The 27,221-nt window shown below is 49.4% G+C and overlaps 1 protein-coding gene across 4 annotated transcripts in view; it reads left to right on the top strand.

The window, feature by feature from the left end:
* LOC147725709 (uncharacterized) overlaps positions 1 to 27,221 on the top strand; it is a 218,115-nt gene that overhangs the window by 180,280 nt on the left and 10,614 nt on the right. For all 4 annotated transcript variants that reach the window (XR_015309801.1, XR_015309800.1, XM_086964391.1 and 1 more), the window contains one exon: positions 19,599 to 21,407. Coding sequence is in view for 2 of the 4 variants with exons in the window: in XM_086964391.1 (XP_086820517.1) it covers positions 19,599 to 21,407 (1,809 nt within the window). In the remaining 2 variants the exon portion in view is untranslated. The remainder of the gene's footprint in view (positions 1 to 19,598; positions 21,408 to 27,221) is intronic.

Below are 27,221 nucleotides of genomic sequence, written 5' to 3'. Positions count from 1 at the left end.
ATCAGTGCCCTTTGTGCCCGGTTGAGTCTTTTGTGTTGTACGTGTTTAATTATGTGTTCTTCCAGGACCAAGTCCATACTGAGGTCCTCTGCCCCCTCCGGGACTCCCACCACCCTAATGTTATTTCTACGTGCCCTCCAGTCCTGATATTCCAACTTCGCCGCCATTATCTTGTGGTGATGTGTGAGTTGTATCCATTCCATTTTCTTTGTGACGGATTGCAGTTCCTTAATGTGTGTTTCAGCCACTGCGACCTTCTCTGAAGGCTTGTTCATGTCCGCCTCACCTCCAGTCAGGTTTTCTTCCACTGGAAGGCTGGCTTCTGCGACATCCTGCCGGGCCATTCACAGGTCCCCTCCCCTACCTCCAACAGACCTCTAGGAATGTCTTTTTAGGCCCTGCTTCAGCTCCAGGCGCCTAGGCACGCCGCTGGCCCCTGCCTTGCAGAGTCAGGCGGATGATAGCCAAATTATGGTGATAACGGGAGGGCCACCTCAGAGCTCTTATGTTACGCGGCCATCTTGGCTAGCGCCAAGCCACAACCCCAGATCTAGTATTGTTGAAGTCCAGCAGAGTTTCAAATGGTGGAACAACGGAAACGTGACACCTAGAAGGCAATGTCTGACCCTCTGCAGCAGAAGACCATTACTATAGATGCTTCGCTCATGGGGTGGGCACACATCTCAACTACTAGAACAAAGAGAATGTTACCTGGAGCTGACAGCGATTCTGTTGATTTTCAGAGCATTTTATGCACTAATTCTAGAGAATAAACATCCGTGGTAAAGGACAACATAGCTGCCATACTCTACATTCAGAAATGGGGGGGCTGACTTTCCTCAGCTGCCAGACCTAGGTCAAAGGATCTGGTGTTGGGCCATTCACAGTCATATCCAGCAGGACTCATACTCTGATACACAAGTGGGAAATGAATACCCAAGTAAATTCCAATTGCTTTAAAAAAAATAACACCCATGGTCGATCGGTTTGCCACTGCCATATACATATAATGCCTAAGTTTCACCTCAAGGTATCCACACTCATCGGGCAATGTGCTATGGATGGTCTGATGAGAAATATATGCTTATGTTCGAGGCATGTGGGCTGCTGAATTCATATCTGTGCATAGATCGCCGCCTAGTGTTGGGTCCGGATGATCGCACGTTGTTGTCCTGGAAGAGTCTTCGAAGTATCACGAGATAGGTGGCTCCTCCCCTGGACTACAGTGCGCATGGGCATCGACTCCATCCTCAGATTGTTTTTTTCCGCCATTGGGTTCGGATGTATATTGGTTCACTCTAGTCGGAATCGATATAAAACTTTCTTAAGGCCAAAAGGCCCTTAGTTTTTTCTTGTCGGTATAGTTTTGCGTTCGGTGCCAGATTCTTCCAGCTCAGTTCCGAGCCGGATTCCAGAAAGCTGCGTGCTTTCGACGCTGAAGGCCCAGTCGACGCCGAAGACCTTATCGACGGACCATCATGGACCGGAGTCCATTCAAGAGATGCCCCGTGTGCAACTCCAAGTATCCCCACATCGATGTCCACCCGGTGTGCAACAAGTGTCTGTCGCCGGATCATGATGAAGCCAGCTGCATGGCTTGTTCAAAATTTCGATCCAAGAAAACTCATGTGCATCGTCGCGCTGCGCTCCAGGAGGCCCAGCAGACTGCACCGGCGCCTGTGAACATATTCGATGCCGGGGATGATAAGGGAGCTGACCGGGAAGTTAGTGAGAACCTGTTGAAATCCGCGTTGGAGGTCGACTACAACTACGACGCGGACGTTGAACTGCTCGAAGCGGAAGAAGTCGTCGACGAGGTAGGAGACGACGATGGGGCCTTTGGGGCCATGGAGGATAGCTCGAGCGAAGAGCTAACTCGAACTGACATTGGGGCAGAAACGCTTCAAAAGGCTCAGGTCGAGGGATCGCCACTAGGCCTTACCCAAGATCTTCCAGTGGGTTCTACAGCCCCGCCTTCGGGCTCGGCTACGGACATTGCTATTGAGCCGTACCCTGCGAAATCGAAACCGAAAGTGAAGACACCGGTCTTGACACAAGTGAAAGCACTGGTGCCCCCCTCGAAACCTAAAGTGCGTATTGCTTTGGTCGGATCGAAGCCCTCGGACCTGTCGGCACCGACTAAGCACAAGGGCGTTGTCGATCCGAAGAAACCGCTCAAGGGCGTTGAGACGAAGTCTGGCACGCCGAAGACAAAGGTCAAGGCAGTCGAGCCGAGCAAATCGGCGCCGAAAACGGTCGACACCGACAAAGGGCTCGGTGACCCGAAGGTTCTCGAGACTCCGCGTCGACAAGACCAGGCCAAGAGCTGCACAACCCACGAGTCCACGTCTGGTGGTGCCTCGAAGGATTCCGTCGACTCGACGCAGCCGCCCGCCGCTTTCTCCAAGCAAGTGGCGGACTCCCTGAAGCACATCAAGGACAAGGCCTCAAGTGTCGGGCCAAGAGATCCTCCACCTTCAAAGCCTGTCGATAAACCTCGGAACGCGACGACGCCCATTCACTTCACGTTGCCGCCGAAAATGCCGCCGAAGGCTTTCACCCCTAGGATGGTCATCAACGTGCCCGAGAAGGTGTCCTCGGTGCCGAAGTAGACGACGGGGGTCCCGGCTGTAAAGCATTGACAATCTTTGTTGGAAGTACAGCAAGAACATTTTATCGATGCCGAAACGGGCAGACTTTCTCTTCATAAGTGGAAAATTGCCCCGGAACAGCCAATGGAATCCTATAAAATTCCACTGAAGAAAAAGGATTCCATTTCCACTCCTGTTCTTGTGGAACCGATTTCTCCACGTGGCCATGATGTCTCACCAACTTATTCAGATGTGGACACTGGGGAAGGTGATGATGATGAGTACAGCTATCCTGTCTACACTGAGCCAGATGATACCAATGAACCCTGGGCAGCTGGTGCTGACCCAGGTGATCCTCACTCTACCCCAGACACTCAGATGTATGCTGTAAAAACGTCGCCTACAGAGGATTCAGCTGCGTTTAATGCCCTCATTGAAAGGGCAGCTAAAAATCATGACGTCCAGCTCCATGCTGACCCCATTGAAGTGGACTTTCTTTTTGACACCTTTTCCGTCTCAGTGAGGACTGTCAAGACTCTGCCTATGTTGAAGGGTGTCTTAAAGCATTCTGGAGAGATCTTTAAAGAACCTACGAGAGCCAGGGTGATAAACCCTAGAATTGAGAAGTATAAACCGGCGCCTAGTGACCCTACTTACATCAAGGGACAGTTGCCTTTGGACTCTCTTGTTGTTTCTAATGCCCGGAAGAGAGCTAATTCACAAACAACGGGTGATGCTCCTCCCCCAGATAAGGAATCTAAGGTGTTTGGGGCATCAGGAAAAGGGTGGCAGCTCAAGCAGCCAATATCTGGTGCATTTCAAATACACAAGCACTTCTAGCAAGGTATGACAGGGCACACTGACACACTGGAGACCCTGTTGCAGCACCTGCCAGACGAATACAAAGAGGCAGCTGAGATGCTCATTCAAGAGGGGAAGCTGATATCCAATGCTTCTATTAAATGTGCACTGGATGCAGCTGACACCGCGGCCAGAGCTATCAACACTAGTGTCATGCTGAGACGACATGCCTGGCTCAGAATCTCAGGATTTAAGCCGGAGATACAGACCACCATTCTTAATCAGACAGTAAACCCTGATCATCTATTTGGCCCAGAGGTGGACACCACCTTGGAGAACATCACAAAGGACACTGAAACTGCTAAGTCCATGGCGGATCTGCAGTCCCAGCAGTTCAGGGGTGGTTCTTTTCGTCGCTCAAGCACTAGAGGTGTTTCCAGAGGCCAGCTCTCCCAAACCACACTACTATAAAGGCAACACGCAGACCACATACACCAAACAAAGTCGAGGTGGATATCGTGGAAACCGCGCCAAAGGCAGAGGTCGTGGAAACAACAACTCCAGATCCTCCGCCACGAACAAACAGTGACGCCGAGTCACTGTCCCCCGACCACGCAACACCGGTCGGGGGGAGACTTCAACAGTTCCTGCCAGTCTGGAAGTCCATCACCACAGACATGTGGGTCACACAGCTTATACAGTACGGTTAATGTCTGGAGTTAACATCCACTCCACCCAACTTGCCCCCAAGACACCGTCTTATGTCCGACGAGCACTTGCACTTATTGCAGCAGGAGGTCATCGTCATGCTGCAAAAAGGGGCAATCGAGCTCATGCCTGTGGAAGAAAGAGGCACAGGAGTTTACTCACTGTACTTCTTGATACCAAAAAAGGACGGGTTGGCCGTGGCTTGCAGCCGAGCATGGCGGCAGCTTAGAGGACGAGCTCCGTGAATAGAGCGGCCTCTCCATAAATCCGACCATTCATCCGACTGAACATATGCCTCCTACGGGGTGTACCTAAAGCCCGAGACCGGGCGGAATCGAAGGCAGTGACTCTGGTGGAGATCTAGATCCGGAAGGTCAAGTTATCCCGGAAGACCTCCACGGCCTGCGCATAGATTCGGATCCAGGGGCTAGAGTGACCGACTACCCCAACGGGAAGTGGTGGGCGCACGGGCTGGCCGGACCGGAAGTGCCCGATCACCGGTGAGCGGAGCGGCGCTGAGCGGAGAACTGGCCGGAGGAGACAACCGGACTACAGCCGGGACTCCGACGCACGACGGAGCTGACCACGGAGGTGAGGACGTCACAGAGTGCGGCCAGACGGAGAGCTCGGGACATCGTGAGTGACGCTACCGGTGCACAGTGAGCACCGCACCTGAGGACTAGCATTCACGGCCAAGGCGAGTATTCGCCGCACAGGGCGCCGTCGGCTGAGAGTGCAGGGGCCCAGCACGAGCAGGCGAGTACCGCCGAATAGGAAGAGCACAGCCCGACTCGGGCGGCAGCCGCGGATTTCCCTGGAGCGGCGGGTGACAGAGGTGGCGGAGATAACCAGACGCACGCGGAGGGACCGCACACTCTGCAAACCTGGACTCTGAGTAGCGGTGAGGTGCCAGAGCGCTAAGAAGATCTGGAAACAGGCGCAGTGCGCCCCCACCGCCCAGCACACAGTGCGTCTAGCAACTTGCACTGCGCACCAGCTGACACAACAGCCCCCCCCCCCCGGGCTAGGAAAGCAATGGTCATAGTGCCCTGGACAGAAAGTTGGAAAGAGCACCTGGAGGCGTTCTCTAAACAGTACCACTGCACGCGACCGCAATAGTGTATGGGTAGACTGGACTCCAACGCCAAGACCGTTGTCCCTTATAAGGCGGAACCGGCGTGGAACGAACATCAAGGGGCACGCAGTGCATCTAGCAACTCGCACTGCGCACCGGCTGACACAAAAGCCCCCCCGGCTAGAAAGGCAATGGTCATAGTGCCCTTGACATAACAATTGGGAAGAGCACCTGGAGGCGTCCTCTGACCAGTACCCCTGCACTTGACCGCAATTGTGTACGGGCAGATTAGACTCTAACGCCAAGACCGTTATCCCTTACAAGGCGGAACCGGTGTGGAACGAACATCAAGGGGCATCACTCAGGATACAAGCCACGCACGACTGCGTCCGCAGAGGCGCCCACGAGGGACACACGCTACACTACACGACAAAATGGCCGGAAAAGGGACCAGAGGGGGCGCGGCGCAGGCCCGCCTCGAGAAATATGCATACGGCAAGGGAGCGTCCTCACCTCCGGAGGGAAGGCAATCCGGCCACAAATCAGCAGATGGGTATGGTGAGGGGCCGAAGGCGACGCTAGATGACGTTATGCGCACTTTGACACAGGTGCAAACCACAGTTGGCTCTATCTCTACAGAGATTACATTACTCAGAGCGGACCTTCATAAAATATCCGAAAAGGTGGGCGCGCTAGAGGTGGTCACAAAATCGCTGGTGGAGGATGTATCGGAACTACAGACGGCGATGGAACGTGTCACAGCGGAGTACAGAGCACTGAAGGAAAAGCTGGACGACCAGGAAGGGCGCTCGAGGAGAAACAACATAAGGATCCTGGGAGTTCCGGAATCGGAGGGCACTGACGCGACAGATCTATACGTTGAAGAACTGATCAAAACGGGATTGAAACCCAAGGGATTGTCTATGTTCTTCTCGGTGGAAAGGGCGCACAGAGTACCAGGGGGCAGACCGAAACAGGGAGCGACTCCGAGACCCATTCTGGCGCGCATATTTAACTTTCGTGATCGAGACGCCATCTTACAGGCAGCCCGGAGGTCCCCCCCGATCAAAATACAAAATGCGACACTTGCCTTCTTCCCGGACTACACGGCAGAGGTTGCCCGTCGCAGAAGAACATTCCTAGATGTAAAAAGAGACTTGAGGGCACGAGACATTCCATATTCTATGATCTTCCCGGCCAGGTTGCGAATAGTGGCAGAAAACAAAACTTGATTTTTTGACACCCCTGAGATGGCGCATGAGTGGCTGGAAGGGTGGAGGCCGGCCTCCCAGCACCGTAGAGTGGGCAGGACACAAGGTGACCGTGACACGAGGGGTCACGCGGGCCCGCGGACTCCAGAACACGCAGAAAGGGTACACTCACCAGTGACGGAAGGGGCGGAGGTAGACCCAGGAACGGGACTATGATCCACCGGCGGATAAAGGTCATCAGGCGCACGAGATAGCTGCCCGAGAGACTGCCATTGGATATCGGGCTAAGGGCCCCCAAGGAGAGTGAGAGGCCGCCGATCATGGGGCATTCTTCACCTCTACGTGCAAGTATACTGTTTGGGTTAGGGGCTAAGCACTCTGCTGAGTTGGGGGGGACGGGCAGTTACGAGTCCGTATGGCATGAGGGCAGGGAGGGAGGGAGTTCAAGGGGGGGTGAGTTTAGAAGTTTATAACTCAATGTATGAGGTTTTGTTGGTTGACGATTTGAATCAAAGTAGAAGAACACATTGCAAGGTTGCTACACACATATCCATGGTCCTATTCCGGTGCTCCTCTGGGGATCCCCTGGTGGCGGACAAGACTGCTCTACCTCACACTACTCCATGGCACGTGGTACACAGGCTGATACCCCAGGGATAGACCCCCAAATGGCGCCAGTGGCGCCACTCCAGCTCATGTCCTGGAACGTAAGGGGACTGGGGGATAAAATCAAGCGGGGTCTTGTGGTGCAGGGCATTAGGAGAGCGAATCCAGCCTTGGTCCTTCTCCAGGAGACTCACTTAGTGGGAGCTGCAAGCCAGGCGCTGAACAGAAAGGGCTACAATATGATAGTACATTCTGACTTCACCTCGTGATCGAGGGGAACGGGAATCCTAATGCGGAAATCATCCCCGTTCTTGCTTCAATCCACGAAAATGGATGACCTAGGCCGATTTGCGGCAGCATGCGGTCAGTGGAAGGGTAGACCGCTAACTATAGTATCGGTCTACATTCCCCCAGCGCTGCACAACATAGCTTTCCCTGAATTGGGAAGGTTCCTAATGGACCTTCCGGAGGGTGACGTGGTCATAGGGGGAGACTTCAACGCAGTCATGCATAACACACAGGACAGATTCCCAGTGCGGGCGCGTGCCCCAGTCCCCTCCAGATTCAGCGAGTTCGTAGAAGCACAGGGATTGTGGGACATATGGCGAAGCATGCACCCCAGTGAGCAGCAATATACCTATTACTCGGCAACGCACAATAGCCTATCCCGTATTGATTACTTCTTCACATTGGGGGAGGGTCGTCTTAACATAGACGAAATACAAATTAGACCGAGGGGGATATCTGATCATTCACCCGTGATCCTTACACTGTCGTGTCCGGAAAGGGCGTACAAGAGAATGTATCAGCTGCGCCCGGGGTATCTAGCAATTCCAGCGATAAAGACGGAGCTGAAAAAGGCGGCCCGACACCATTTCACTGAAAATATGGCATTGTTAGACTCCCCCACGACCATATGGGAAGCATATAAAACAGTCCTTAGGGGGCAGGCCATATCGACCATACGGTGGTACAAACGCACACAGGAGAGAGAGGCTGCGCAACTAGAATTGAGCCTAGCAGAAGCGCACAAAGCACACATGTTAGACCCATCAGCAGACACCCTGCACTCACTAAAACTTAAGTCAACAACTTCACACAGACCACTTAAAGAAGAGGGCCGTAGAGCACATAGCAACAACGGCACAGACAATATATGATGTTGGAGACAAGGCCAGCAAGCTCTTGGCCTGGTTGGAAAAGAAGGGGGGAGGAGCCAGGAATATAATGCAACTAAAGGATGCAGATGGGGGGACGCACACACGTCCTGCGGCAATAGTGGAACTGCTGGCGGACCACTTCCAGGAGGTCTATACACCAGAATCTTGTGTCACAGAAGAAATAGCGGTGGCAGCGCTTCATGACGTACCTACGCCGACTCTGTCGCAGGACGCTGTAGATGAACTTGACTCCGACTTTACGGTAGAAGTACAAGAGGCCATTAATATGATACGCTCAGGGAAGGCGGCGGGCCCCAGCGGCATTCCGATCGAATGGTGCAAGGCAATGTCGGAAACGTTGTGCCCACACTTGTTGGCTATGTACGAGGATAGCTTGGCTAGGGGTGTGTTGCCCCTCGACCAACGTCAGGCCATCATTGTGGCAATCCCGAAGCCAGGCAAACCACCTGAGGAGTGCGGGTCCTATCGCCCGATATCACTCCTCAATGTAGAGGCCAAAATATTAGCAAAGCTACTCGCCACCAGGATGATGCCGCATCTTGCCCAGCTGATTCACCCGGATCAATCAGGCTTTATGCCGTACAGAAGTACAGCATCGAACCTCCGGAGAGTTCATGGTGCGGTAGCACGGGCCTCACTGTTAACTGAACCGACGGCCATCCTGTCACTAGACGCCAGGATGGCGTTCGATAGGGTGGAGTGGCGTTACCTCTTCGCAGTACTAGCTCATATGGGCTTTGGCCCTAAATACATTTCCTGGATTCAGCTCTTGTACACCAATCCAGTGGCACGAGTCGCGGCTAACGGGCATATCTCCCGGGAAATACCACTGAGCAGAGGGACGAGGCAGGGATGCCCGCTCTCGCCGTTACTATTTGCACTAGTCCTGGAACCGCTAGCTGTGGTCCTTAGAACCACTCCACTGCTTAGAGGGATCGTGTGGGGAGACAACTGGGAAGACAAGAGTTTCCCTGTACGCTGATGATATGCTGGTCTACCTCACAGACCCCGAAAGGGGAATCCCGGTACTCCTGGCAGTGTGCGAGGCACATGGACTGGCGTCTGGCTATAAGATAAACTGGACTAAATCTGTCATGTACGAGCTGAAGGGACCCCCCCCCTGTCCTACCGCCTGACTGCCGACTGCTGACGGCGGACGTATCATTCAAATACCTGGGCATACACGTCACACGGGACGCCGCGGCCTTTCAGGAGAGGAATTTAATGCCACCACTGAACAGACTGAAGGGAGACGTCAGACACTGGAAGACCCTTCCACTGACGTTGCTAGGGAGGGCAGCGTTATTTAAAATGATGGCACTACCACGCTTCTTATATGTACTGGAGAATGCCCCGAACGTGGTGCCCCCGAGATATCTACGGAAGGTGGCTGCAGTGGTGAATAGCCTATTATGGGGTGAACGTCCGCCTCGAATAGCACACATGAAACTCATCAGAAGTTGGTATGACGGCGGGATTGCCCTACCTAATATACAACTGTATTATTGGGCGCCACAGCTTAAGGTCATTAATTATTGGATGCATGTCCCGCAGGATGACCCGGCCTACTTGGCGGATAGATCTCAGCTAGGCACACAGAGCTTACTCGCACCGCTGTATCATAAGGGCATGGCGGGGAAGCTAATGGGGCCGACCAAACATACAGTGACGCTCTGGCACAGCGCTCAGGCTAAGCTTAAATGGAGGGGAGTTATAACGAAAATGACACCTTTGTGGGACACCAGGGCACTAGGGAACCTGCGGCACACAAAAGGTTTCACCGCATGGGACAACATAGGTATATCTACAGTGGGAGACATGTGGGCGGCGGAGGGTGTAGTCCCGTTCTCCCACCTCCAACAGACTTATCACCTGGGCCCCAACGAAACTTATAGATATATCCAAATCCGACATGCTCTAATGACTGCAATACCAGTGGGAACTACAGTCCCGGAGTCCTCTCCGCTGGAGAACAGACTGCTGGCAGAACACATGCGCACAGGCGCCACTTCCCTCACTTATCGTAAACTACTAAACAATATGCCCGACCCATTAATTAAGCTGCGAGAGAAGTGGGTGGAGGAACTGGGTGACATGGATGAAACAGACTGGAATGCAGCGCTGGCATCCCCGCGGGAGGCGGGCATCTCAGCAAGGTTTTGCCTGGTGCAACTGAAGGTCCTACACCGAATATACTTCACAAGGACAACCTTACATAAACTACAAAGGGCGGAGCACCCGAATTGCCTGAGAGGTTGTGGAGAGGAGGGTACTTTCCTGCACACACTTTGGGAGTGCCCTAGGATCTCAGACTATTGGAGACGTATAGTTCGCACCATCTCACAGACACTAGACACGACACTGGTACCGGACCCCCGAATGGCCTTACTACATATATGGGGACCGATTCATCTATAACCGAGACAACTACCTTCTCGGTGGAATGTCGAGGGCGGAAACCTGCCTGACACGGTGCAAGGAAACCGCTATCTTCGACAAAGGTGCTGAGCGCCTTGGTGACATAGGACTCAAGGACCTTACCCAAGAAAGGGAGAAGGGAAATGGGGCGATAGATTGAAGGGGAAGAGGGGTCAGCACCAGGCTTTTTTAAAATAGGGATGATGGTGGCCGCTTTGTAAGCGGCGGGGACAATGCCTCGCCTAAGTGAGTCATTAAAAAGGGTGAGGGGGGCGTGCAACATTCCGAAAAGGCCATAGGTAGCATGTGGGCCGGGCAAGGGTCAGCGGGGGAGCCTGACTTGACCCGAGCTAGCAGAGGAAGAAAAGTTTCTTTGGTCAAAAGGGGTATGTGGGTCAGGCTGAACTTGTTAGGTGGCGGCAAGGGATCGCAAAAAGTAAGGGAAGGGGGGGGGGGGGGTATGTTGGCCTTGATAAGTGCGACTTTATCAATGAAGAAATCGTTGAGAGAGTCGCAAAAAGATTGGATGGGGGGGGGTTTGGAGGATGTCCTGTCAGAGGACGCCAGCTCTTGAACTGTAGCAAAAATTTCTTTTGGCTGGCTCTCGGCTGCAAGAATCTTACCCGAGAAATATTTGGTCTCTTTTGTATTCATTAAGAATGGAAGTATAACAAATTTTGAGGGTAGGGCAGTAAGCAAGCCTCCAAGCACGTTCTGCTTGGCGAACTTCGAGTTTTTTTGCTTTAAGGTGAGGGGTAAACCACTTATTGGCCTGGTGGGCCCTTCTGATAGTGACACGCTTCATAGGGGCCACTTGATCACTGGCCTTCAGGAGCCAGCCGTCTAGAGTGGCTATTTGAGATGGTAGGGTAGAGCCTACTAAATCGGGACAAGTAGCTGACAGAGGCGCACAGGGAGGGGACATCTGCGCTGCTCCGGTTCCTAGCCCAAGTATTCTTGGGGAGGAAGGTGTTTTTAATAGGGTTGAGGTCTTAAAGGATTGAAATCAGGGAATGGTCAGACCACGCACAAGGCACAACAGTAGGAGTAGGGACTGAAGTATATATTTGGTCCAGGGTGTTGCCTCGGGAGTGAGTGGGAGTGTGAACCTGAGATACAAAATTGAGGCTAAGGAAAAGCTGGGTAAAATCTCTAGAGGTAGCGTCTACTGCCGGGTCATTAGGCCTAAAAGTCTCCTAGAACCATAACAGAGGCATTATTAACTACCAAGGTGGCAAGTAGTTCTTGAATGGCTGGGATAAAGTGTGGGCTGGGCTGAGGTGGACGGTAGATTAGAACACACGTGATAGTGGTCCGAAAGGAAGCGGAATGCACAACTAAATAGTCGACCACTGATATGGGAGGGGAGGGAAGTACCTGAAAATGGAGATTATTACGAGCGATCAGGGCGACCCCACCCCGTCTTTCCCTCTGGCCGATCTGCTCGGAGGATGAAGTAGGGGGGGGGGAAGAGCTGCTAAGATACTAGGTAGTGAGTGAGAGTGAGCTGCTAAGATACTGGGTAGTGAGTGAAAGGCCAAGCTATAGGAAGTTACATGCGGTAGACTGAGGCCTCCAGAGGTAGTATCCGTTCATAATCGAGAGGCCTGAAGTTGTGGTTTGCGGTTGCTACAGATGTGGGATCTAACATCCGTCTCCATCCCCAGGAGTAATGTATAAGGTACTCACAAGGGTAGCATACCCAAGATGTAACTAAACCATGGGCGCTGTAATTTTGAGTGCCTCCACTTTCCCTTGGATCGAGAGCTTTAAGCGCTATCTTTTAATGAAATCCTGTCCTGTTTGCTCAGTCAAAGGAAGTAGGTATCTTCCACCATGTGGGTAAGTCCACTATTGACATGAATGCCCCAGTATCTCCGGCCCTTGGGTACCCATGATATGTTATAGTCCCATAAACGGGCATTGCTGGTCACTGACATTTTGTTTTACGTTTCTTTCAGGTAATCTTATAGCTAGAGAGAGGGGAAGATGTTATTGATAGGCATTACTGCCACAACGGAGGAGGTGGGTTGTGACAGCAAGTCCACATATACGCATTAGCGGCACTTCCTCCGTGCCCCCATCTGGACAACCCTAAGAGTTGGCAAGAGGCAGAGAGCATTGAATAGAGGTTCAGGGACAGTAAGAAAACAAGTGGGGGCTTCCTTGCCGGGTACCCTGTTGAATATCAAACGAGTCGGACTGGAAGCCCCCACAGTTTACTTAGGCCATGTGGGAATCCTACAGAAGGCATATCTTGCTTATAAAATCATCACCCAGATCCATTTTCTCCAATATTTGGAAAAGGTAAGTACACTTGACAGAGCTGAACACCTTACTGGCTTCTAGGGAAAAGGGCTAGTATCTCCTCAGGGTCATATTTTGCTTGCCAGAATACATGTTCCAATGTCTGTAAATGGTTGTAGCAGCATCAGCCCAGTACGAAGCCCTCCAGTGTAGGATGAACCAGCTAGGGGATCACCTTGCTTAATCTGGACGCCAGATTTTTGCCAGTTAATTTGAGGTCGACATTAAGTAGTGAACAAAGTGCGGTGACTGGCACATTCCAAAGGTTGTTGTCTTTAGGGAGAACGGTAATGTTGGACATGTTTACGAGGGAGCCTTTCTCAGTCGCTTCTTGGTAGACCTGCGTCAGGCGAGAAACCAAGATTGGCTTATCAGTTTTGTAAACTCACCAGGATACCCTTCTTCGCCAGGTGATTTTTTTGCGAGTAACGCCAAAATGGTCTCTGCCACCTTGTCCTCCGTGTAGGCTCCCTCAAAAAGCACCCTACCCTCCACATTCAGTGTGGGTAGGTTTCATGGCCATTAAAAGCATCAACTTAGAGTCGCAGTACAAAGCAAAACAGCTCGTGATATCAAGGGTATGTGTTAGGAGATTACCAGACTTGTGTCTGGCTGCGAATAGTAAAGAGGGATTCCCGCTGTCTCTGTTGTGTGGCAAAATTCGTCCTGAATTCTCACCTTGGTTGTACCAGTGCCATTGCAATTTAACCAGAGATTTTTTTGCAGCCTGCTTGAAAAAAGTATTGAGGTGCATCTTTTGTCAATTCTGATTCTTTCAAGAGGCCAGGGATCGACTATGCTATCTATCGATCTCTTGTACCGTTCACCTTTGATTCCACCAGCTGCAAGTCCCTTCTGGCCTTATGTTTCACAATGGCCAAGTGTCGCATCAGTAGCCCTCGCAGAGCTGCCTTAGCTTCTACCAGAGCATCGTATGATCACCCACCGACCCTTTGAAACCTTTGGTTCAAGGCATGTGGCCTCTAAATTCATATCTTGTGCATAGATCGCCGCCTAGTGTTGGGTCCGGATGATTGCACCTTGTTGTCCTGGAAGAGTCTTTGAAGTATCACAAGATAGGTGGCTCCTCCCCTGGACTACAGTGCACATGGGCATCCTCTCCATCCTTAGATTGTTTTTTTCCGCCATTGGGTTCGGATGTGTTCCGTGACTCTCGTTCGGAACCTATAGGAAAAACTTGTTTTCTTCAGGCCAAAAAACCCTCTTTAAGCGTCGGTATTGTACTTTGTTCGGTTCTGAGTTAACTTATCCGGTTTCCCGGATACTTGAGCACGTGTGCTCCCAGCTTTTTATGCCCGATCGAAGTTTGACATCGACGATGGAATTCCAGGCCCCGTTTAAACGTTGCCCAGTCTGTAACGCGAAGTACCCTCTCTCAGACGTGCACCCTGTGTGCAACAGATATCTGTCTCCAGACCACGACGAGGAGAGTTGCTTGGCCTGTTCGAAATTCAGGTCGGAAGAGGCGCTCGCTCTTCGACGTGAGGCGAGACTACCAGCGCGGAGATAGTCGGATGTGGAGGATATCTTCGAGGCTGGGGGCGACGAGGGCGTCCAAGAGGAGGAACCGGAGCACTTCTCCGACCCGGCCTCCTGTCAAGAATCGTACTACGGAGAAGAGGTAGACGATGAGAACATCGAAGACGATGAAGCCGTCGAGGTAAGAGACAACGGTATGGCTATTGGAGCCGCAGAGGGCAGCTCCAGCGATGAGCAAGACCCAACTGAACCTTCGGGGGTCGAAAGTGACACTGTCTTGTCAAAGGCTCAGGTCGAAGCATCTCCGGAAGGCCTTAGCCAAGATCTTTATACTCATTCTACAGCCCCGCAACCTGGCCCGGCTAAGAATATTTTAGAGCCTTCGCTGGGTACGCCTTCGAAACTGACTAAAGACAAATCGAAACTGAAACTGGTCAAACCAGTATTCGTTTCGCAAAGCCTCGTTCCATCAGATCATATGAAGGCTCTGAGTGTCATTGCCCCTTCCGGGTCACAAAAGGGTGCCAACCCGAAGATCGGTGCATCCAAGAAGGCCAATGGAGACGGCGCGACGTCATCTAAGGCTGCCCTCGGGGGCGTGGACACTGAAGACGGACTTGAGTCGCAGCCGCCCCTCAGTCCGAATGCATACAAAATGGCCGCGTTGGAACATGACGCATCAAGGGAAGCCATTTTGGGAATCCCAGCGCAACACCTTGCTCGAAGTTGGCGATGGCCGTGAAAAAAGTCAAACAGCTATCGGGGCCGCCACCTCTAGTTTTTGGACTACCCCCGACTGCAAGACCTAAAACGTCTAACCCGGCACAGGGCACCGACCCTGGTAAAATGATGTCAAAACTTAAGGGACCGACCGCCACTCCTGAAGGCGTCGGTTCCACTCCACCTTCTTCTGAATGCTCAAAGAAGTTGTACATTGACTCTGCAACCGGAAGACTCACCCTTTTCAAACTGAAGATCTTGCCGGAGAAGCCAATGGAATCCTATCAAATTCCACTTAAAAGGAAAAGAGACTTTGCTTCCTCTCCAGTTCTTTTCGAGTCCGTAAGGCCTTATGGACAAGCCTTTACTCATTCCCCCACACGCACTGAGGATGGTGGGGGGGATGACCAGAATGACGAGCAATTCAACTATCCTGATGAATCTAATCAGGATGACTCGCAGGATGTGCTCGACGATCAAGGCACGACTATTACTGTGAGGGGCAGGGCAGCCAAGAAGTGCTAGCTGTAAAATCTGCAGGGGTAAAGGAATGGGTTGGCTGTGGACCAGCAGTAATCGGAAGAGAGTAGCAAGAAAGGTGCAAGTCCCCGATTCAGAGCAAAAAAGAAGGGTAACTAACCCAGAAATGCTGGAGGAGGACACTTTTGCAACAGGCTCGAAGAACCCTTTTTTGCTCCTAATGCCTACTCTAGTTTAACAGCGCATACCAGTGATTCCATTTGCAGCCACCAGTTGTCATGACCAGATTTTATTTGCTGTACTTGTGCTGCTCCCACTAATCAAGGTAAGGGAACCAACGCAAGGTTTAGACATTAGTTTCAAATTATTTCACATTCACTGAGCAATTTCAAATTTAACATTTAGCTTTTTTCATGTATATATTTGTTATTACTCTACTAATATTGAATTTTCTAAACAATAGCTGGCCTGAGTAGGGATCCGTGCGCCGCTGGCTAAGAACCACTAAATGTTGGTATATTGTATGAATGGAGGTTACTCGTGCTATTCAGGGCTTTTTTTTTTTTTTTTTTTTGGAAAACCTTTATTTTGACTTCAAACAGTTACAAATATGGGCCTACAACCACCATGGCCGGCCGATAATCAGTTTCATCACAGCAAGTCAGGACACGACTCGGCAGCCCGGGAAGCGAGAGTACCAAAAATTTGGTTGAAACTGTCTATTAAGCATACCAAGCAAATGACAGGATTCTAAAGGCTCCATTTTATAATATAAAAAATGAAAGGATCAGGTGCCATACAATATCAAAGTCGCACAAGGGGCGGGCAAACTAGTAGGACATCCCCAGTTCGAACGATCTCATTTAGAACAGTGGCGCTAAGGCATACAATTCAGGATAAACAAGCATACAATCACAGTTCGCACCAGTTAAGCGCCTGCCCATTGATACTGATATACTGTAGAAAGTATAGGCACAGATACGGAAAAATCGATAATAGACACAAGAGTGGACCCACTACGCTGACCCGAAAAAGGAAGAAACGAAAGAAAAGGCAAAAGGAAAGATACAAAAGAGAAAAAAGGCCATAGAAACAATAGACTAAACAAAAAATCCCCTCCCCCAACCCCCCATCCTGCACCCCTGCAGAGGACTACTGCCTACCCCCCTAGCAGCGTGCCTGTCGCCCCAAATAACTGAAACCCGAAATATAGAAAGAACGAAGAGATATAAAAGAAGAACTTAGCCCTACACTAAAAGTAGAAATGGAGGAGGGCATTAACGTACACATTCCCGGTCTCCCCCCACCGCCTTAACAAAGAATCCCCCACAAAGCTGACGCAATCGAGCAGAACACAATAGAAGATCACACCGGAGAAAACTATAAACCCCGCCCGGTCTCCGTTAACCTAATAAAGCAAACCCTGTTACAGATGAAACCACAATAGTAAACCCAAAACAGTCTCAGCCTTGACCCCGTCGATCAAACTTGCTGACTCCCTCTGGTAAGTAGAGCCCCATCCACAAATTGTCAAAATACACATAGAAGTTGCCGAAATATAGTCTGCTAGATGGAGAAAGGATGGCAAACCCCAAAGTACATGGCCGGTTCCAACGATGCCCCTCCCCGACTCCGAGGCCAGACACTGTCCCCTCCGCCATCTTGATGAACCAGCTGTGAAGGGGGTGGGACACAATCCAACCCAGTTCACAGTCTCGACCAAAAGTTTCCAGAGTGGGAACAGCAGTGAAATGTTCCACTGGTAGCGAAACCGAGGATTCCGACCATATAGTCGATACACAGATCTCATCATGTTCAATCAGTTCCACTTCTGTAGGGGCAGGCACAGCTCCATGCACCGGGTCTGAATGCACCGCTGGGGTGTCTATCGGGAGTAGAGCTGACCGCTTAGTCCCGAGCGACGAATCAGGGTCCGGTCCCAATCGCATAATTCCATCTGCTGCATTAGGTTACAGACCTGGGCCTCCATAGTCACCTGAAGTGCCTCAAGGGCTGCCAGCACTGACCGCAATGACGGGCCGCACTCAGCCCGCTCCGCCAGGTCTCGCATAACATCAGGCATAGTGATCCCCTCGGAGAGCCGCTCTCCCCGAGGGAAGATTAGGCGGAGCAGGGATGAACCGTGAGGGACAGATCGCCAACATGCGTTCGTGCGCGCCAAGTCCCCAACCCAAAGGCGTTGGCGATGCGAACGCTAGGCCTTTGGGTCAGGGACCCCCGCCACACCGCCTCGGGCGTCACTCGTCTCCTCACCTTTGATACGAGACCAGGCAGCCGATCGGCAGCAAAGCAATCCAAAAGATGTCGGAAGTTCCATGGACCTGACCCTGCCGCCCTCACCAGTCCGCTGTTGTTCAACTAGGACTCGGCTGGACAAGCACTCGAGACCCCGGCTTCCAGACTGGGTTAGGCCTCGAGTCAAACCTCGGCATTACTCCACGCCACAATGTCGGAAAAGTCTCGGGATTGCTTCATCGGACTGCAGATTAGTTTATAGACACGGATATGGGGCGGAACATCAGGATAGATGACAGGATCTTCAAGCGAAAGACGGAGGTAGGCGGAGCCGGGAGACTAAGCGGCTATCTTGTTTGCTGTCGTAGCTCCTCCCCATTCAGGGCATTTCTTATCTTTGATGTTGCTAGGTTCCTGCTGCATTTTGCGTCAGATTTAAGGAATCTGTGGCGAAATACTTTAAGAAGATTACAAATTGTTGATTTGTGGTAGTTGTACAAACTTAAGGGAATTTGTTTTTTGTGGAACTCTTGTTGTTGGAGTACACCGAGGCCTAGACGTGGGGACAAAGGGCACTGCTAGGGGATGGGGGTACAGTGAGTGTACAAAATAGGAGCTTTGTTGGTGCAAGCCCAAAAGGGAGACTGTGTAGGACTTTTGTGTAGGTATGAATGCACTATTTGTATAGAATGCACCTCGCCAATAGGTAGGCTTACAATCAACTTGTGACAGGAGAGGGAGCTGGGTTCTGGGAGCAGAAGTACACTCTTACAGTATCGTGTTGAAAGAAGTGCGTCTTCAACTCTAGCCTAAATCGGGCCCTTGTTAGTTGATCCTAACAAATTCTAGATATTTGTTTCCAAACTGTAAGAGCACAGTTGGAAAAGACCACAGAGTTGTTGAACAAAGAAAAAAAAACTCCCCCTTTTTTTCCTTTACTTAATTTCCAGATCGATGAAGGACTTGACACAGGTGTTGTTAGAGTCCTAGAGATGGTGTGCTTGGCTGCGAAGTAAGCAGGGATGCTGGTCGGGATGACTTCTTAAATCTAGTTTCTTTTAAACTTTGTTTTAGGCTACTTTGAAAACCAGCTGCAAAGGACTTACAATTGATGCACCACTGTTTTCATGATCTTGTACAGGCCTAGAAATAGCAGTAACTCCCCTCCACTAAATGGTGTCACTGTTGTCTTCGGAGAGTGTCTACACACTTCATTTATGGGTGACACGACAAAGGTAAATTAATGCTTGCCATGCTCACTCTGAACACGCACATACACATGAGGGTGAAAAATCTCTCTCTGAAGAGGGGGTTGACATGTAAGAGGTTCATTAGGAAAGGTTTTTCAAAAACGTTGGGGTTTTACGATAAACTGGATAGCAGACTTTATAACTTTATAACTATTCAAACTATGAGCTGTTGACACAGGTAGGTAACCATTTTCTTTCACCCGCACCCAGGATATGAAACCTTTGGCATGCTGCAAAACCAGTGTGCAGGTAAATCCTTTCTTTTCTTTTGTGCTTCAGTTACTAGAGAACATAATGTTTTTACTGCTACTAAGAAGGACCATGAAGTTGTATTCATTGAAAATCCAATGTTTAGAGGGCAAGCTCTGAGTATCAAATCTATGCTACCACAGCACAGTTCCCTTACATAGTGACTAAATGTAGATCAAATTATGTTATTTCACTGTACCACGTGAGTTTATTTTAACAGTATTTAAACTCTCCTTTAATTTCAGTGGATGATTCCCCTTCTAATGACCAGAGGGTCTGCCCCCAAGAGGAGTTGCACAACCAGGATCAGTCGCCTGAGCAAGAGACGCCGTCTGATAACCATGTCGAGAGTACACTGGCCTTCGAACTGAAGCTTAATGAAGAAACTTCGTCTTGTGACAATGGAATGAATGCACCAGCACTTAATGCAGAGCTAAATAAACAAAGCAAGCAATCATATGACAGTGGTGGTAAGACCCCAGCCTTCCTGATAGAATGCCTGAAACAAGACATGTCATCATGTGGCAGTCAGGGGAATGCACCAACCTCAAAACTAGAACCCAGAAACCAAGACAAGTCATCAAGTGAGAGCGGAGTGAAGACGCTCGCCTTCATAATAGACTCGTCATCAGGTGACAGTCTTGTGAATTCACCAGGCGTCAAACTAGATCTGAACAAACTTGATAAGGCCTCAATTGACAGTGGGGTAAAGACGCCAAGCTTCAAATTAGAAATTCCTAACCAAGATAGATCGTCACGTGACGGAATGAAGGTGTCAACCACACTCAAGCTGGACCTTCCAAACCTAGAGAGGTTGTCTCGTGACAGTGGAGTGAAGGTCTCAATCTTCAAGGTAGAGCTTCCCAACCAGGACAGGCCATCATGGGAAAGTGGAGTCAAGGTGTCTAAATTCAATTTGGACCTTCCTAACCAAGAGAAGTTGTTGCGAGATAGTGGGTTGAGTTCACCGGCCTTCAAATTTGATTTCAAAAACCAAAGCAAACCTTTGTGCGAGAGTAGAATAAAGACACAAGCCTTTGAACTAACACTTCCAAGTGAAGAGAAGCAGTCCCTTGAGGGTGGAGGAACTGCCCCAGCCTTCAAACTACAGCTTCAAAACCCACAGAAACAATTGAGTGATCATGGACTCAGTACTCCCCCTTTTAAAGTATTGTTTCCTAACCAAGGGATGCCGTCCTGTGACAGTGGAGCTAAACTTACTGGTCTAAAGGAAATGTCCTCTGACAGTAAAGTATCAGAAACAACATTTGAAATAAAACTTCCAAATCAAGAGAGTTCATTGTGTGACAATGGAGTGAAGACTGCAGTCTATAGTATAGACATTCTTAACCAAGAGATGTCAACATGTGACAGTGATGTGAACTTGCAATCCTTTGAAGTAGAACTTCCTAACCAAGAAATGCCATCAAGTGACGGTGGTGTGCAGCCACCAGCATTTGAAGTTGAAGTTTCTAGTGAAAAGGCGCCATCTTCTATCAGTGGAGGGAGTTTGTGTCGTGTGGGTGTGAAGAAAGCAGCTTTTGAAGCAAGGCGACCTATCAAAAAAAGGTCATCAAATGAATGTAAAGTGAAGGATCCTGAATTCACAGTCAGACATCTAAGCCAAAAAAAGTTGTCATCTGTCGGTAGTATGAAAGCACCACATGTTAACACTAAAACCCAGCAGAAGCCTTGTGGTGTTGGCATGCAGGCACCGGCTCTTACTGTTAAAACCCACCCTGGTGTTAAGACTCTAGATCCCAAAGTTGGGGACAAACTGCAGTCATGCAAGAAAATCGACAGTGAGCCTACTCTGAAAGTTGAAAACCAAGAGCTTTCGTGTGACAGTGGCGTAAACTCGTCACTTCAGGTTCTAGAAACCAATATCCTAGACAAGACCTCCTGTGATGCTGCCACTGTAAAAATTGAACCAGAGTACCAAGAAATAGTAGAGTTTGATAATGAGGTGATGATATTAGCTTTTGAGATAGAAGTTCCTTACCAAGAGACATCCTCATGTGGCGGTGGAGTAAAAAGAACAGCACCCTGTCAAGGTACAGTATTAAGTTAGATTTGAACTGTGTATCAGGACTGCTTTCTTTGTATGTTAACAGCATGCTATGTGTTTGGTGGTTTGATGCTTATATAGTATGCATACTAACAAGCAATCGTTTCCTAGTACAGAGATGTAGAGACTGCATATAGCATTGATTAGAGGGGCTAATATCTGGCATGGCGTTGCCTTTTTATTCAGTCTGAAGAGGAGGCAAAGGTGGGAGAATCTTGGGAAGTGGATAAAGACAGCAATTCACTTCTGATTATTGAAGCGGAACGGAACTTCAAGTTTGAACTTCTGTGGTTCGTTAAATGTCATTGCTGCTGTCCCCTACCTCCACAACATTAACAGTCATCCAGTGAAGATTGTTGAGAGATTTTTGCACTAGCGTCGCTGCATGTCTGAAATATTAACATGTTTGCGGAAGTGTTCGAAATTGGATGATTATTATGGGGGCCAGGTACAACTCACCGCAAAGAATCATCACAGCCTTTGTCGGGGTCAGTCCTCAGTCACTAAATTCATCTGAGCTCAGCCCCCGGTGGAAATGGCCCAGAACTTGGGAGCCATGTGTAAAGTACCTTTGCTGTACCAAAACGGTAAGAAAGGTGAAATGCAAAAACAATAAAAAGTAATAAAGAAAATGATACCCAATATTATAAAATCCAATAAGGAAAACCGGAAATATTCATTTTTAGTTTAAAATAAGAATAGTGGCAAGAAGCACAAAGTGCCTGTGATAGTCAATGGTCAACTTGGACTGGAACCTAGGCTCCGTTTGAGGCTGGCTGTGATGGAGTGCGTGTCCAACACTTACAAGATTTGTCCTGGTCAAAGATTTGGACATCAGGAAAGGCACTTGGAGACTGAGTGTCAGGCAGAGCCCAAGAGCAGGGTCCAGTCTAGGTCCAGTTGCCACTGATCATCTGGGTATTTGCAGAAAAAGACCTCTTGTAGCTTCTTATGTCCCTGTAGCTTTAAAAGGAGGTCAGTCTTATCAGCTTTGGAGGCCTTTGCTTTGTCCTGGGTACCAAATGGAGAGAAGGTATTGTCCTCCAGGGCTCTTAGGTCTCAGAAGGCATGTTCAGTCATCTTCTGATCTTCCCCATTTCTAGAAGTGTTCTCGAGTGGGTGCCTGGAGGTGCCAGATTCATGCCCGGTACAACCAGTTGTTTGGGAATGACTCTAACCAATGGGGTAAAAGATCTCTAGGCCAACCCCACCCACTTTGGGCTTTTTCAAGATGGCGGAAGCCTTTGACCACACTAAGCTTGGGCTCTGAGGGCTGGGTGGTTGTGGGGAGTACCCTATGGTAATCCTTGTGTTCTATGATATTGAACACTAAAATCTAGTTTGAGGCAGTCACTGCGCCCCCTCCTCAATACACCTCGAAACAGAAGTCTGGTAGAACAAAGTAGGATTTTCTAGAACCAGACAGTGGATACTGTTCTATGTAAATACCCAGCAGGTGCACCAGTGCACAAGACAATAGCAGGCTGCCTTCGCCCCGCTCCTGGGGAGCCAGCATTCCCTACCCCAGAGAGCCTGGTCGTCCAAACCTCCACATCCAAAGTGAACCATTGCACGTTGCCTACCACACCACTGGAAAGGGAATCCAAAAGGCTGAACACACTTGGCAAGAGCATTTTCTCTTCCACCAGCCTTGCACTGCGGTCCGTGAACACAGCATGTTGGACTGGTATTCCCACACAGTTTGGGACTTACGCAAGTGCTGGCCATGGTCTTCGACGACAGTACATTGCAAAAAATAGTCTCAATAGAAAATCCGTCAACAACACAAAATTAAAATAATGAAAAACAAATACTATATATTCAGTAGTCTGTGTTATTAAATCACACTGAACGTATTGCAGTTTGTAAGGTTATTCCAAAAAATGATGGAAGATAGAAGGGAGATAGGAGTAATATAGTGAGTGTTGTGATTGGAGTGAGGATAGAAGGATAAGTAAGGAAAGTATAGTGCAAATCGCATAATTTGTTGCATATCAGACATACGGCTCATTGTTATGCCTCACAGTTCAAAACAATTCACAGAAGATAAGTAGCCAAGATTAGAAACAGTGTCACAGTAATTAATCGCTGGCAATCAATTAAAAAGTTGATTTCGTCATCAATGGAGAGCACACCGCTAGACCCTCTCCGGATCGCCCTTCGGGACTCTGTTACTTGCAGTTCTTTAGTGGATCACCCAGGTGGGTGCAAGTCGGTACTTGTAGGACTGATGAATCTCTAGACCCGATACATGTCCCGGGTTTTAGGATATCGCCCGAGACATGTTTCGGGGTAACTTCCTTCATCAGTAGAGAAAGATCATTAGGGGTGGAAGAGAAGGCCGCCACACAACAGTCAAAGGCCTCAATGCCAGAACCGGCACGCAGGTGCGTCTTCCAAGAGCCCGTCGGCCCAAAGCTCAAGGGAGCCGTATTGTGTTTCGTCAAAAATGGAGAGCACACCGCTAGCCCCTCCTCTGGATCGCCCCTCGGGACTCTGGTACTTGCAGTTCTTTAGTGGATCACCCAGGTGGGTGCAAGTCGGTACTTGTAGGACTGATACGCAGCATCACACAACATTTCATCATACCTTGGGTAAAGCATCCAATTGCAAACTAATATGCCAACAATTCCAAGTTGATGTGTAATCCCTTCTCTTGATCTGCCCAATGTCTCCCAGTTGATAAGTTACCACATTTCACTCCCCATCCTTCTAAACTTGCATCCGATTCTATTACTACGTCTGTCTCCTACCTAAAAATTGCTCTGCCTTTCTGGATAAATCTTACGCCACGTCCCAGGAATGGTCTGTATGAAGGGACTTTTGGATGGAGCCAAACACTCCACATATGTGCCCATGGCCCTGATGAATTAGTCTCAGAAGAGGTGCCCCTGAGTTGTAGAACCCCCTTCCTTAGTGGCCAATTCGAGGAGGAGGACACTCTTATTTGTTTTCATAGGAGAGCGCAGTATTTGCGTTCCCCAGAAGACGGCTGGCCCTTTGAGCCCATTGGTGCAGTTCCTTGGGGTCAACTAGGTTGTCGCCAAGATAGGCTACCTCGAATATTTGGTCAGGGGGGTCAGTGATGTCAAGCTGACAATTCTGGCAGGGCATCAAACCCTTATCAAGCCTTTTCCTAGGCTCTTTATTGCCCTTGCCAATAAATGCCACCACTTGTGCATCCAGATCCGGAGTCATTGCAACCCTTCAGGCTTGCGTTGCTAAACCAAGTGGTAAGGTAATCAGCAACGTGCTGAGAAGGTGATTTCTCTCGGGATAAGGGGTGTTCGATAAGAAGTGGGTCAAATATATCTTCCCCAAATGGTTCAACAATGCCCATCTTGGGACCTAAGAAGGGTAATTGTTAAGTGTTTTTTTTTAAAAAACAGGCTGTCCCAAAAAGTAGGAGAAAATATGGGCAGGTGGAATGAATATCTTGGAGGACTATGTGTTTATTCCTTGCAGGGTTCTGCAGCCTGACCCTGCTGTTGTGAGTGTCTATTTCCACTCTTAAGGTTGCCGGTGGGTGGGAAAAGGGTGGATGCTCGTCTGATATGCAATATCACTGTAGAAATGTAATGATGTACAATAAAGACATAATGTAGTTAATTCCTTATTTTTTGGTTTCAATAAAAATAATTTAAAAAACAATTTTAAGAAAAGCAATGCCCATCTTGGATCCTGAGGCCTTTGATGCCTTATCAGATGTTCCCATCCTCCTGACCTCCACTTCGTCATGGTCAGTATCAAAGTCAGATGAGCAGGAGACGTCCGTCTCAGGCTCAAAAGTCTTGCCATTGTCAATACAAATGGGAACATCTGGGCCTCATTCTTGCCCATCTGACACCGCTCTTGTTGCCTCTTACATTGCATGACAAATCGTCCCTGGTGGAATTAGACCTCTTTGCCCCTTTACAGAGGCTATCACCTGAAGTCCTCTTTCTTTAGCCCTTAACTACCCCATCCAGGCCTTCAGGCTGCTCTGCACCTTCAATAATCCTATCCTTCTTAGAGAAGGCTGCTATTTCTCATTCATGGTATCGTCACAGACCCCATCAAGTTCTCAAGAGTACAGCTGACAAAACCCTCTAATCTATGCTTCATCCTGTCCCCCAAGGTCTCCTCAGACGTGCTTGTGGTGTGAAACAAACAGGGAAGCCTAAACAGGCAAAGTGGTAACAAGCAGGGTGTCAGATTTCCCAATTTAGGCAAAATAAACAGGTAGCTCAGGAGTCAGTTATGTCTCCCACCTGAAACGGACTACAACTGCCAAAAGTGACCTATGAGACCACCTACAACTTAAAATGGCCACTTCATGCAATCTAACGATGTTTTCCCAACCGCCTAAAATAGTGGTCGACGTGCACACAGCTTTCGTGGTTGGCCGCCAAGGTACTTTCTTCACACAGGTGCAGAGGATGCCTTTCGTCTTGTGTTTGCTTCTTAAATTAACATTTTTTTAAAAAGCAGAATAAGCGTAGAGGGTTGTGGGACAAGCGCACCCAAACGTGTTGTCACAGGCCCCCAGCGGAGGTAAGAGGCGCTCGACCATTCCCTGAAGTAAGCACACGACACCCGCAGCAGGGCTAGAAGCACCTCTGTTACCCGGCAACAGCAAACCAACCCGAGCCTGGAGGAAACTCATGCAGGACCTCACAAGATTGCGATGGGGTCCGATATCATGTTATTGTTGTTTTGATTTTGTAAGAAGCCCAGCTACCTTAGGGTTTCCCGGCGCCGCCTGAAAAGATCCAAGAGCAAGAGGGAAGAAAATATACATGTTAAATAGCCAAGTTTTTATGCTCCTATGGAATTTCTCATAAGAAAGTTCACCTCGGAGACCTACAGGAAGGGAGTTCCATAAAGAAGAACCCAGATACGAAAAGGAGCGATCGCCCATACGCACTAGTCTCATCCTAGGGACAATAAACTTAGCCTGAATGGCTGAGAAGAGTGCACGGGATGGTACGCAGGGTTGAACAAGAGTCTTCAGGTAAGGAGCTGCCTTTCCAGATTTTATCTTAAACATAAGACTCAATGCCTTAAAGTTAATGCGGCACTCAATCCTGAGCCAATGGAGATCCCGAAGTGATCTCCATTGAAGCAGTTTTAGGAATCTTACACAGCAGCGTCGCAGCAGCATTCTGTGCTAATTGAAGCTTGTTTAACACATCATTGATGGCACCCAAATACAAAATGTTACTCTAGTCTTGAGGGGATGAGCGCCTGGACCACAGTACGTTGGGTAGAAGGAGACAACATCCGTAAGATTTTTTTTAGCCATCTAAGGATTGTGAAGAAAGTAGAGGCTACTCTCACTGCTTGCTGCTTCATGAACTGTTGATCGTCAATTAAGGTTGGTGTGCATCTAACCTGCAATATTCCTCAAGCCGGCCTGAAGTAGGGAGGGTTTAAATGCCCCATCAGCAGAGAGGGAGAAGACAATCTGGGTGTCATTGGCGTATGAAAAAAGGGACAACCCAGCTTACTCTGCTATCCTTGCCATAGGCCTACTATAGACGTTAAATAGTAGGGGGCTGAGGATAGAGCCTTGGGGAACCCCATAAGGTGAGTTGAGAATCGCAGAGCACGCTGTCGGCGAGAGAAACTGAAACGTGCGATTCGTCAGGAAGTCTGCAAGCCACTTGAGTGGCCTGTCGGTCACCCCCAGAAATTGCAAAGCCTGCAGTAACGGTATGCGAAACAGTGTCAAAAGCGGCACCCAGGTCTAAAAGGATACGTGCCACAGTTCTGCCTGCGTCATCTTGCTGACCCATCATATCTGTGACCCCAAGCAAGC

The sequence above is a fragment of the Lissotriton vulgaris genome, chromosome 3_2 (assembly GCF_964263255.1).
Source record: "Lissotriton vulgaris chromosome 3_2, aLisVul1.2, whole genome shotgun sequence".
Lineage (NCBI taxonomy): Eukaryota > Metazoa > Chordata > Amphibia > Caudata > Salamandridae > Lissotriton > Lissotriton vulgaris.
This window is presented reverse-complemented; position numbering and strand designations above follow the sequence as displayed.